The sequence below is a fragment of the Hermetia illucens genome, chromosome 5 (assembly GCF_905115235.1).
Source record: "Hermetia illucens chromosome 5, iHerIll2.2.curated.20191125, whole genome shotgun sequence".
NCBI lineage: Eukaryota > Metazoa > Arthropoda > Insecta > Diptera > Stratiomyidae > Hermetia > Hermetia illucens.
In genome coordinates, this window is record NC_051853.1 from 9,117,237 (window position 1) to 9,130,807 (window position 13,571).

At 43.9% G+C, this 13,571-nt stretch overlaps 1 protein-coding gene across 1 annotated transcript; it reads left to right on the top strand.

Annotated features, from left to right (window-relative positions):
- The first annotated feature begins 2,166 nt into the window (after positions 1 to 2,166).
- Positions 2,167 to 9,406, top strand: LOC119657292 (paired mesoderm homeobox protein 2). Its single transcript, XM_038064138.1, has 3 exons — positions 2,167 to 2,577; positions 2,723 to 2,979; positions 8,469 to 9,406. Exons 1-3 carry the CDS (start codon positions 2,552 to 2,554, stop codon positions 9,008 to 9,010), a joined length of 825 nt encoding a protein of 274 aa, XP_037920066.1. The 5' UTR covers positions 2,167 to 2,551; the 3' UTR covers positions 9,011 to 9,406.
- Positions 9,407 to 13,571: the final 4,165 nt, after the last annotated feature.

Below are 13,571 nucleotides of genomic sequence, written 5' to 3' on the forward strand. Positions count from 1 at the left end.
CATCGTTCTGCATTGATCACATCAACACCTAACTAGGGATCATTTTGGAACATTTGGACGATTTTGAAAAAGCTTTCGATAGCGTGAATAGGGAGTGTATCTGAAGTTCTTTACACTGGAGGGCATTCCTAATAGGTAGTATCATCTCGACTACATTGATGACATCTGTTTGCTCTCTCACCGGGTCATGGATCTTGACCAAATGACTCAGGATTTATAGAGAGAGGCTAGTAGGGTTGAACTAAAGATAAACACCAATAAAACCAAGGTTCCCAGTCTGCCGGGTCATCGGTCAAAAGAAAAGATAAGGGAAAGTTCGTGGTCCCACAGCTAAATCAACTGTTCAGATTCAGTTTTGCACGAGTGCAAGGAAAAGAAAGTGTCCAGTCGCGGTTAAAAAGTGTGCGAGTTGGCGAGCGTGCGAACAGTTCATTCTGAAAAATCAGCGCCACGTTCGGTGGTAATTTTCTTGACCGCAAAATTGCCTTTTTGCACCGCGTGTCCCGCCTGCTGGATGCAATAAGAACCATTCTTTGGAGGAGACGTACGGTAAAGCAGATATGGAAAAGTTGAACAATGGTACAACTTCCATGAACTAAAGAAAGACCATCTACCAGAATCGATTGAACGGGCTGAAAAAAAAATGATTAAGAAATGCCAAGGTGTCATTGGAAACCTATTCACCCAACCCAATTATTGCAAGGATCAGGTGCCTATCTAAAACCCACAAACGTGGAAATGAAATGCGGGAGATAATCACCGCAATAGAGTCACCAACTCAGAAACAAGCGAAATTGCTGGTTTCGAGACTGAGTACTTTGGAGCTCAAAAGCAAATACACGGTGAACGATTGGGAAGAGCTCATCGAACGGATACGGGAGAACCTGAAGAAATAACAAACGACGAAATGCTAGTTCCCTCAATGCAAAAGCTAGGTTCCCTAGTATCCCTCCATGTTCACATTATTTGTGCAGATATTGTAATGGGGTCTATTTTGAGGTCTAGATTTCATATGGTTGCAATACTGTGTTAGTTTTCAGGTTTTTCGGTAGACCTGTTTCATTTTTTGGGACACCTATTTTGAGCCCTACCTCCCCTGTTTAATCTAATATCAGAAAGGAGATCAGTTTCGGAAAGTACTAATCTACTGATGGCCATATTCGATGATAAAAAATGTACACCCCTCTCGCATGTATGGGGAGCCTACACAAAATGGCGCCACTGACTGCACAGAATCCGCTCAAGGCTAGCTCTTCCCTTTCCATCCCGCGCGTGTTAGTTATTCGGCAGTTTAGCTCCTTTTGTGATATATTATCTCGCGGAGTCGGTGTTCACGACTGCCAAACATGTTAGGGGAGTTTGGTTAGTTGACAGCCTTGGTGAATGCCAGGTGATGCAACGTTGGGCTCTCATCGTAACAGAATCCACCCTCCTAAGATGACCAACGAGTGGGTCGCCCCAAAGGTACTTGGCGCAAAACAGTAGAGAAGGAGTGCAGGCGTCTCAGGAAATCATGGACGAGCTGAAGCGCGTTTTATGTAACCGCGATGGCGTGTAAGTGTGGTTAACGCGCTGTATCCTCCCCCCCCCCCCACATATGATTTTTTAATGGGACATTTCAGACTGTATAAAAATGAGGAGCAGCCGTTTGTGCATTGGTTCCATTTCTCTGTAGGCTCTCAAGAAAATAGTGAAGAAAATACCTCGATGGATTAGGAATCTTTTTTCATAGAATAACATGAAATGACCCGCCTCATCCAAATATTCAAGACCAAACCAGACTTTGAACTTGGGGTCAGTCGTGCATTTTCATTATAATAGTTTCATCTTGGACAATTGGACCCATCAGTTCCATGCAATAAACTGTTATTAAAGGCGAAAGCTTTTCAAAATATTAGGTAATTTGTTGCAATTTTCCTGGATACTGAAACCAAGCAAACAAGCACGGTTTGCTTTTCCTGCATATCCGTATATCCATGTGTAGACGACACCGCCAACTGCTGACTGTTTAGCCACACGTTAAATCTCTTTTGTTTCACTAAAGCAATAGATATATTTGTCCATAGAACTTATCAAAGAGGAAACTAGAAAATGCACTTGTGGGATTTCTTCACCACCTTTCAACTTTTATTTTCATCAGAGTTCAAGAAAAAATCATCCCCTAGTCAGTCGTGAAAATGCCTTCCAGCGGTAAGTTTTAATCAAGTCAACTTAGGAGCCTCCAAACGACGCTCGCGTAAGATTTTCTTGGACGGAATGTTATAGATACTTCTTTTAATAGTAATTCCAATTAGGAGTGGATATTCAAAAGTTCGGCTCCGGATCATGGGAATCGACACGTATTTAACGAAAAAGATACTTTTTAGTAGTTTTAGATATAAAATCGATTGTGTATCGGTCGGAAAAACAGCCGAGCGGTAAGTGAAGTGAAAACTGCCACGAAATAGAAGGTGCACATGTGGGACATTTTATCATGAAGCCTTAGATAGTTTCGTATTTGCGTCTTATGCAGTGGAACAAAAGTGTCTCCTCACTAAAAAAATAAATAGCGATGAAACGGAAGCAGCGGCGCTATAGGTAAGCCCCAAACTATCAGCCTATTATAAACTTTGGCAAATTTGTACTGGGATCAATAATATTCTGAAACTAGATATTACTACTCGTACTCAATGTATTTCATGTCCTCGTTGCATGCTTTGTATCTTTTTCCGACAATTTTCAGGACTACTTTTAATTCCCTTCAACTACAGGAGCTTGAACGAGCCTTCCAGCGAACGCACTATCCAGACGTTTTCTTTCGGGAGGAGTTGGCGGTACGGATCGATTTGACCGAAGCTCGGGTTCAAGTCTGGTTTCAGAATCGACGAGCAAAATGGCGGAAACAGGAGAAAAATTTGATCAAAGGGAGTAACATGGACATGAGTGGGGTAAATTATGATAACAACGGGAGTGGACAGAATTCTGTGCAGCTAGCAAGTAGTGAGTATCGTCTACAAGTTCCTATTTAATATATTTACAGAAATATTAGAGCTTGGTAATGTGGTCGTTTTAAAGTCATCGGTTTTTGGATAAAACATTAGAGAGGAATTAAGGAAATAGATTCAACAGATTCTACCATTTGAGGAGTTAAATGAGCCACCTTTTTTGAGTGCATTTCTCCTAATATTTTCAGTGTCCACCTGTACTCTGTATCGGTGAATGAATAGAGGTGCTTAGCGAACTGGGTTACGTTGCCGAATACTGCAGTGTATTGGCTTTTTTTAAGGCTTTAAACGACCAAACCTTCCGTTCTTCGCGTCCTCCTTGCGTGCTCTACTTTCCCAAGTTCACCCTGTATGCTTTCAATTGCGGAGTTCACCGTACACCAGTTTCTTTCCGACTTCAGCATTTCCCCGATAATGTTCTGCGGGATAAGGTTGATCTTCCAGGCTCCTCCTCTCTGAACAAAATCGTGGACAGTGGAACATAACATGCTCCGGGTCTTCAGGTGCGCAACCGCATTCAGAACAAAAGGGAGAATCCTCCAGCCTGAATTGTTGCGGATACTTCCTATAACCACCATGTCCTGACAGGAAGTGCATCAGATGGTAGTTAATTTCGCCGTGTCGTTGCTGGATCCACTCCTCAATACGGGGAATCAAAGTGTTGGTCCAGCGACCCATCTGCGAGTCATCCCACCGTTGCTACCACTTTTCCAGCTACTATCGCTTTGCCGCCTTTCAGTATTCTGCATCCTTTTCAGGTGGATTAATTTTCCTTTTCTCGTACAGGCAACGTGTCTCACTTGCCAGAATGTCTACCGGGGTCAATCCTGCATTAACACACGCTGCGTCGCCTGATATTGTCCTGAAGGCGCTGCATACCCTTAGCGCCACTAAGCGGTAAGTCATATTTATCCTCTTCCGATTACTCTCGCACGATAGTGGCTTCTTCCAAACTGGTGCCGCGTATAATAGTTTGGAGCGAACCACTCCGGCCACAAGTAAACTGCGATTGTATCTTGGGCCTCCAATGTTAGGCATTATCTGCGCTAATGATACGCTGGTATTTGCCGCGTTCTCATAGGCATAGTCCAGGTGTTCTTTGAAATTGATTTTAACGTCAATCATCATCCCCAGGTATTTGATAACCGGTTTCGAAGTGATGATGTGACTACCAGCACAAATATTAACCGTATTCCTCTTCCTACGGCTGGTAATCAAGACCGCCCCCGTTTTTTGTTTTGTTTCTCGTTTTTGTCAAGCTCAACCATCTCTAGCCACGCTTTTATGGCGCTCGTCTTTAGGTTGTTTCGCGACGACAACAACAGCTAGGTCATCTGCGAACCCATTATCGTGGCCTCCTTTGGCACCCCGTTGCACATCACATTCCACAGGAGAAGATCCAACACTGAGCCTGGGTAGTACCTCTGTGGCTTGTCAAAATTCAAATTGCCGCTCCGATAGTTCATCTTTATATTCAATGATAGGGAGCAGTCTATTGTAGATAGCCCTTTCGAGCATCTTTCCTACCGTGTCGATGAGGCAAATCGGGCGGTGTGATGATGGATGTCCTGGGTGCTTATTCGGCTTTGAAAGCAAAACTAGTTCCACTGGTTGGGGAAACTTCCTTCTACCATAAAAATTAGGTGATGATGGCTTTACGGTTTCTTACCAGGGCAGAGGCAAATTGTCAGACGCTGCCTTTGCCTTGGGAGCAGCGTGACCGAAGCGACTCGCAGATGTTGAGTGCTCCTTTATATAATTCGCAGAACACAACATGACTACGAATTATATTGAGCGCAAGTCCGCCTCATTGACCAGAGCTTGGCCAGAGCTGAAAATATTTTTTTTTTTTGAGAACTGTGGGGTCCTAAGTCCGCATCAACTTAATGCTGGACCAAACCAAATGGACAGCAACTTACTCGCTCTTCCTTCTAGCATGCATGTTTCAAATACGCTAATAAACCAGACGGGTCTGGTCTGGTCTTAACAGAATTTAAAAGCTCTATTGGGAACAGCATCCAGGCCGGGTGCTTTGTTAGCACCAATTCTCCGGCAAATTTGCGCAAGTTCCTCCTTAGTTACCACAGGTATAATATGCTTTATTCCCTTTATCCGGGGGGAGGAGCGCCATTACGATATCGAGCAGAAGATGCGGGCTGCTCAGTTGTGGTGTTCGCCCAATGTGACGCTCAACCAGTCTCTTCAGACATTTCACCGAAAATTATTTTAAGCTGACTTTCGGAAATTTTTTAGATTTGAATAGTCATCTTTCCTAGGCTTGAGTCTGAAGACCACCTTAACTTTCTGCCAAGAGGAAGGCGCGAAACCCAGAGTAAAACCTCTACAAAAATATTTCTTAGAACTCTCTCTAAGTGCTCTATACAATCCTTTGCTTTAAAGTGTTCAAATGATAGTATAGCAACTCTCGCTTTTTTATTGGTAACAATCTCTCTCGCAGCGTACCGATTCCCCTATCAACACCTTCATGTTAAAAGGATTGTAGAAACCGCGAATTCTCTTCCTCCCACTTCTGAGACCTGCTCACCCGGGTAGAGTACATATAAGAGAGTCTGTATAGAGACAACTCTGGAGTTCACGAAAGTACTATCCGGTTTTCTAAGAGAGTCCAACCTGCCCGACTCATCTTTATTAAGGACTCTGCACAGCCAGCAAGTTTCCCTTTCACCTATCAGTTCCTCAATGTATTCTCTAAAAAAGTCTCGCAAGGAAACTCCTCTTTGTCACCAAGAAATTCATTGAACTTTGTCCAATCCGTTTTCCTAGGATTCCGTTATTGTATTACAGACTGTTCGCCCACAATAGGCAGACTAAATTCTAAGTAACGGTGATTTAACAGTGAGACTTTATTTAACACAACTTTGGAGTGCAGACTGTTAGGTCAATTATTTCACTTCTTTTTGGCCCCACGAACATAGGGGTGAAACTTACATGCTCCAGGTTAATTTGACTAAGTTTCATGTTTGTAGACATAAGCGTAGTCTAAACCACCGCTAACTGGAAAGTCTGCTGCGTTCCATGTGGATCTCAGCTTGTTCTTACCTTGCGCCGAAAGTTGCGCTTTCTTGGGTCTAACTTCTCTGAATACCGCCACACTTGGTGTGTAGCATGGCCCATGTCCTCATTCCCAAGAAACTTTGCCTTCTTTCACAGTGCCTTCCGTTATCGTCGGTTGGGAGGTTAACGATGTCGGGGCTGTATGGATCTGTTTCCACATATCAGAATTAGACCAGCTGCGTCCACATCACCAACTTTCCTTTCTTCCGCTTTTCCTGGTAGTGGCGAAGGAGAAGGCTCTGACAGACAAGCCTGCAGTCCCTTCTTTTTTGCGGCTGAAGTTTCCTTCAACCGAGCCTTCCTCCCCCGTTTTTTGGAAGAGTTAGGTAACAGTGTTATCGGCAGGTCGGCCGCAGTCAGGTTTCCAATTCCTCTCATTAGGGGAGTTGCTGTACTATCCTTTCTGGCCGATCGCGCCGTAGACACCGGGCTTAGGTTTTCCATTGAAGTGGAAAGCCTGTCTTCCACAGATCTGGTGAGACTTCCAAAATCCGTGCCTCGGCCACGACCTGATTTCTCAAATTCGCGGGTGGATTCGAAGTCTATGACTTCTTACCGTTTGGAGAATTATAATCCTTTGTTTCCAACTTCATGTGTTTTTGGACACCCTTAATCTAGTAGTAAAGTACCACAGGCTCCCTTACCACCACAAGGTGTTGTCCGAGGGGGAGGAACAGCATCCCATTAATAGCCCTATTAGTGTTTTCGTGTTCCGCTGGCGTCGCTTCTTAAAGGACAAAATGCCGCTCTTGAGGCCCCGGGCTCCTTCACAAAGTTTTTTGTCTGTCAGCAGAAATTCAAATTTCTGCATTCTGTTGTCTGAATCCTTGAATTTCACCCCTTAAAGTAAACTTGACAGAGCATGACTAGATACCAAATACTGGCCTCATTACCCTGCCCCAGTGCCCAAATCAAGTCAAGTTTCAGCAACAACTGATGGTAACTCCACACCAACTGACTTGATGTAGCCTTGCTATTTAGTACTGATAACGCTGTTCGACTGTAGGAGCGGAGTTGAGTGAGACCCCGCCATTTTTTTGTCGGAAATATTCTTCTGCTGCCAATGAAATTGCAGACCAGTTTAGTATGTGATCAGTGGATGATAGGTAGGAATTTCAACATGGATGCATGGCCGTATGATTGGAGCCGAAATGTATCGTTAGCTGCTTTCCGTTTTTCCTTGAAATGAATGTACATGGAGGGGGGAAGCAGGGGTAGATTTAGGATACTTTAGCAGCCAACGTACTGTTCATTACTCCAGAACCGTGATCGGTTAGTCGACATATCGGTGTCCTAATTTCGATGGTTTACCTCCCCATTTCTCTTAGCTGAGGGCTTGCTGATTTGCTACAAATGGTATTTGGGATCTCTTTCTTTTAAGTTCACCCGTCCTCCTTCCGACCTTGTAACATGCGGGTAAGGACTATTCCTCCAAGCAGAAGAGAAATCAGATTGGCTATCAATGCACTCAAACGGAGTAAAGTCACTGGGCTTGACAATCTCTCATACGGAAATTTTGTGAATCCGAGATCTTTCCAGTGAGTGGAAGAAAAGAATGATCGTTAAGATTCTAAAGAAGGGGATTCATTTTTAATTCTAAAGAAGGGGGCACGTCTCGAGTGTGACTATTAGAGGAGTATGTGCGTTAAACTGAAAATTAACACTAATAAATCGAAGCTCCTCAGTCTGGCGGGTCATCGCCCTCGCCTATCTAAATTAATGGGTAGAGCATCGAAGGCATCGATCAATTTGTATATCAAGGAAGTGCGGCAGAAAGCAGACTTTCGCACCGAACTGGATGTAGGCCGACACATTAAAAGCGCTATATCCGCCTTCGCTGCCTTGTCTAAAATCTAGATGTGCGATTACCTTAACATAAAGATCAAGTTAAGACCGATCCATGCTAGTGTTCTTTCTATATTCTTATCTGGGAACAACACCATAAGCCTTCGTGAACACATGCCTGCATCGTATCATCGGAGTCTGCTGGCCTGATCCTTTTATAAACTAACTTGGTCGGTGCACAGGCCTGTGACTCATGCGTGATGTGATCAGAAAGCGAAAGTGACAATGGATAGGTCACATATTAAGGAGGGGAGCTTTGCTAGCTATGCATGCAGTGGAGTCTACTCTCCCAAGATGGCCGACGAGTGGGTCTTCCCAAGATCATTGACGCAGAACAAAAGAGGAGGAGTGCGGGCGTTTCGGGAAGATATGGGGTAGCTGAAGGGCATTTCAGATAACCGCGAGCGATGGCGCGTAGATGTGATTGACGCCCAACCATATACCCCATGAAGAGACCAATGGCAGCCATATATATATATATAGGGAAATTGTCACATTTTTATCGAAAAACATATCAATTAAAAAGATATAAAACCTGTTTAATCAAAGCATTTCTCCTTCCAGATAGTGGACTTATTTCAGAACCATCACTAAATCAGCACTCCCTCGACCCTGAATCAAAAATTACACTTGGTCCACTTTCACCTGGACGACTATCTCCGAACATCTTTCTCAACTTAAACATTGACCACTTAGGAATGGATCGTAATAATTTGACCTTAGAATGGTCAAGTTTTCCACCGACACATCCGCAAACGCTTCAACATCCTTCACAACAGATGCAATCGCATCAACAATCCCAGGACCAGAGCCTTCCTCAGAGTCAGATGAGTGGTCCAAATAGCTTAAACTTGGATAGTTCACCTTCTTCTTACGATGAAATAAAATTTCTGAATGTGGATCAGTTCAGCATGGACAACTTTAAACCTGATGGCATCCTCAACCTGGACCAGAGCATCCTGGATGAAAAACAACAGAGCCTAAGCTTGGATATGCCTTCCTTTTCCTTATCTGAGCCACCGAAGACACCGCCTCTGATGGATCTTGATAAGCCAATTATTAATATTAATGTTTCGGGAATTCTTGACTTAGATGATAAATTTTAGTAAAAATAGTTATTTACGATACGCAATCTTAGTTAGTAATTATTTTTTAGATTATTTTTATGTTATAAATGAAACACTCAAAGGTTTTGTTGCAATTGGAATGATTCAGTTACCATTGTTATGGTTTGCCGCAATATTGTTGTTTCTTCTAGTGAAATTGATATAGAAGCAAATTCCCTAACATATCCTTAATAAATTGTGCAATAATCAGTTATTAGCAGATATTATTTGAATAATAGATTGACGAATGTGTTTAATTGTGAACTCCCCTTTCTCCACTTTTGTGGAAAAGTCAAATAAGTGAATTTGTTTTGAACATGTTTATGTGATTCTGTCATATCGAATTAAATGGATACAGATAAAATAAAGTGAAGAATAAATTTATTAAATATAATATTGGATCGTTTCCTATGAAATGAATAACAATTCAATATGTAAACAGGACATATTTTTTGTTCGAAAGAGAGAAGAGAAAGTTGAGGCTATTTTGGCCTACTCTAGACCAAAAACGATATGGGATATGGCGCATTATTTTGGAGCAGTCAACTACTTCAGAGTGCCCATTGCGTCTACTGCTCAAGTTCAGGCATCATTGAACGATCAACTCGAAGGTGCGGAAAAGCGTGACAATTGAAAAATCGTTTGGTCTCCTAGAATCCTTTGAGTCTTCGAGGCAAGCATCGGCCGACGCTACAAACTTCAGTCGACACCGCTTGAACCACAATTGGCGGTTCGTTGGAGCAGTTAATCGACGGGAAAGCTATCCTCTAGGGTTCTTTTCTAGGAAATGACCCTCGGCAGAGCAGATCCTATTTGCCTCAAGCGCTTCGAGGTCGTCCACAATCCTATGAATTCCAATGTCTTGCCAGGTGTTCGCAAAGATGCACTTCGATGGTCGTTCGAGTGCGTTCCGTGTCAGAGGTCAAAATCCGCAGGTATACTCGTAACCAACCTCTTCACATTGAGGTTCTGGAGACATGTTTCAACCATACATACCTGGATATCATAGCGGAGTCCTTAGTGAAGAAATACAGATACTACTAGATAGATTTACGAGGAGACCACGGTTGCAGTAGCGTTCTTCTTTGAGTGGATAACTTTATTTGGGACACTTCTCACGATCACAACGGATCAAAGCCAGCAGTTCGAGTCAGCAGTTTTTACTTCCTTATCAAAACTGATTGGTGCAGAAAGGATTCGCACAACGCCACACCACCCAGAATCAAATGGAATGATAGTGTGCTACCACGGCCCTTTTTGTGGTATTAGACGCCATGGACTCAAATCCTACCAATTGTCCTTCTAGATCTCAGAAAACCGTACAAAGAGAATATCAAAGCTTCGCCTCCCTAACTCTTGCTAGGCACCTCTGTAAGAGTACCAGAAGAATTCTTCGTCCATCTAGACCTTCCAACATCGTCGAGATCTTTCCATTTCCATTCTATTTTCCAACAATTCCGGGTGTTGCAGGCGAGTGCAACAATACATGCGCATCCCCGTCGTGGAACCCTTGCTAGTACCCCTTGACACAGGTCTACACAGAGTATTTAGAAGGATGGACGACCACGGCAACTTCATCGACATCGAAGACAAACCTTCTCCAGTTTCAACAAAGTTGCTAGTTGCAGACTACGTGGCCGCTGGTTACCCCGTGCATCAACCAAAGGCAAACATCAGGCCAATTAACAAGGTTCATTTCCAGCTGCCCAAGCCTGTTTTACTTTACAAGTGGTTGATTTAAAAAGTTTACTGAGGGCAAATTCACCCTATCGAGTGAGCCACGTAGCCGACCTGGGACTTAAGTGGAGTGCGCTGAAGGGTACTGTGGAATCGGAGCCCAGGCAAAACATCCTTATGTTACCACTGGCGTTTGATTTTATTTTCTATTTCTATTTCTTGTCCCTACAATGTGGTCAATACCTGTTAGCTTCATTTTGGCTTCCTCGGTACTTTTACCTGTGGTAAGGGTAGTAGACATTTTACACTGATGGTAATAATTACAACCGTTCTCCTTGCGCGCTCCGCTTTTCCAAGTTCCGCTTGTATACGTTTGATTGCGGAGTTCACCGTACGCCAGTTTCTCTCTGATTTCAGCATTTCCCTGACGATTTTCTGCGGGCTTATGCTGATTTTCAGAGAGTCTTCCAGGCTCCACCTCTCTGAGCAAAATCGTGGACAGCGGAACATATCACACATATCACACATTCAAGACAAAAGGAAGAATCATCCAACCTGAATTGGTGCAGATGCTTCCTATAACCATATGCCCTGACAGGAGATATGGCAGATGGTAGGTAATCTCACTGTGTCGGCGCTGAATCCACTCCTCAATACGGGGAATCAAAGTGTGTGTCTAGCGACCCCTCTGCGAGTCATCCAACCGTTGCTGCCACTTTTTCATCGACTCTCGCCTTGCTTCCTTTCAGTATTTTTTATCCTTTTAAGGTGGATTTATTCTCCTTTTCTGGTACAGACAGCGTGCCTCACTTGCCAAAATATCCGTCGGGACCACTAAGCGCACTACGGCTTCCCCCAAAATAATGTCACGTATAATAGTGTAGAGCGAGCCACTCCGGCAAAAAGTAATTTGCGACTGTATCTTGGACCTCCAATGTTAGGTATTTGACGTTTTCTGACATGCATAGTCCAGGTGTCCTTTGAAATTGATTTTAGCGTCACTTATCACCCCTCGGTTATTGATAACTGAGAGATTAGATATCTGTCTGCTATTTGTAGTCTAGCTAAAAATTGATAAACAAGTAGCTTCCGCGTCTCGAGCCAGCTTCAAAACTTCAAAACAAAATGGATCGTTGAGTGGACTTGTCGAAATCAAAATTGCCGCTCCGATAGTCCATCCTTATATTCTATGATAGGGAGGAGTCTATTGTAGATGGCCCTTTTGAGCACCTTTCCTACCGTGTCGATAAGGCAAATCGGACGCATGACGATGGATGTCCTGCTTGCTTATTGAGCTTCGGGAGCAAAACTAGTTTTTGCCTCTACCACGAAGCGAGGAAAACTCCTTCTATCATGCATGTCTCAAACACGCTGATAAACCAGTCGGGTCTGGCCTTAACGGCAAGTTTAAGAGCTCTATTGGGAACAGCATCCAGACCGGGTGCTTTGTTATCACCAATTCTCCGGCAAATTTACGTAAGTTCCTCCTCAGTTACCGCAGGTATGGTGTAGGCGTCCAGTCCTCGCTTGTGTTGTTTGCGCTCCCCTTTATCCGGGGGAGGAGCGCCGTCACGATATCGAGCAGAAGATGCGGACAGGTCAATTGTGGTGTTCGCCCTCTCATCTTCTTCATAACTATCCTGTACGCTGTTCCCCAGGGGCTTTGGTCTGCCTCTGTGCAAAGTTCCTTGAAGCATTCTCGCTTGCTGGTCCATAATCCTATAAATCGTTGGCAGATCCCCCTAGCTCGAAAACACGCAGCCCGCAACTCTACGATCTCTTCTTTCCACCAATAGTTTGACGCCACAGCCTCGAGCAGGATACGACCCCCGATGTTCGTAGTTTGACTACCCCAATCCACAACCCACCTGCTATGATCTTGGGGTCTCGACTTCTTGCATCCAAGACCAGCATTCCTAGCACTCCCTCAAATTCTGCTATCGTCGCGCTTTATGGAGTATAACAACTGTATATGTAGATACCAGCTATTTTTACCCTATCATATTGCCGCGTTGCCAGTTATATTTCTACTTCAGGCACCACTCTCATTGCTGCGATAAGGCTCGCTGATTAACATAAGGCAGCTTCGATTCCCTTCTCATAGATGACGTGGGAAAGTAGGTCAGTTCCAGATCGGATTTGACCTTCTTGAGGGTATCGGCATATGTCATATCACCTTTTTTCGAGATGATAATCAATCCAGGGCGTAATCTTCTTTTACGTGTCGCATTTTTCTTTCCGCCAACCTTAATCCATGCTTCCTTAGTTCCCTTTTGGGGCTTTACTTCCCTTGGGTCGATTGGAGGGGGATTTTGTCCCGCTCCCGATTCGAAAGAATCGTTCGCACCCTCTCTACTTTTCTTTTCAAGCTTATAGCCCTTCTGTTTTTGATGGCCTGGTGCACATTGTATTTAATTCGGGCAACTCTATTATTTTCCCTCCGAGTAGGGCAAGCGATGATTCGTCTGTATTATGACACTGCTTCTTTGCTTGCTTTTCTCACTGGGCACTTCCGTATTTATTAATCTTCCGGGAGCTTCCCTGATTTCCTTCCTTCACCAACGTTGATTTCGGGGGAGATAGCAAGAGTGTCGAGCTTCTCCTAAATGGATCAAGCACTAGATCTTGCGACTCCGTCTGTGTGTCTGTTCGTTTCTCCCTTTGCCTGTCCGTCTGTCTGTCACAGGCATAGAGATAGAGATATCATACCGGCGGCAGATTCGCGGTCTGCAAGGAGGAAGTTTGCAGGTAATTTGGAATTCAAAAAGAAGTTTAATACATATATGTTTTTCAACCTGGAGAAGAACTCAAGAGGCACTTATGGCATCAGGATACTTACCGGGAGACAACACCCGGATTCCACCGGAACTAGTCGTTAGCTAGG

What these genes read in the sequence shown, in the direction of transcription:
- LOC119657292 (XM_038064138.1), top strand. Translation starts at nt 2,552, where the DNA reads ATGAAACGGAAGCAGCGGCGCTATAG. An exon ending in CGGAAGCAGCGGCGCTATAG is followed by an intron (nt 2,578 to 2,722) that starts GTAAGCCCCAAA and finishes GACAATTTTCAG; the next exon opens with GACTACTTTTAATTCCCTTC. An exon ending in TTCTGTGCAGCTAGCAAGTA is followed by an intron (nt 2,980 to 8,468) that starts GTGAGTATCGTC and finishes TTCTCCTTCCAG; the next exon opens with ATAGTGGACTTATTTCAGAA.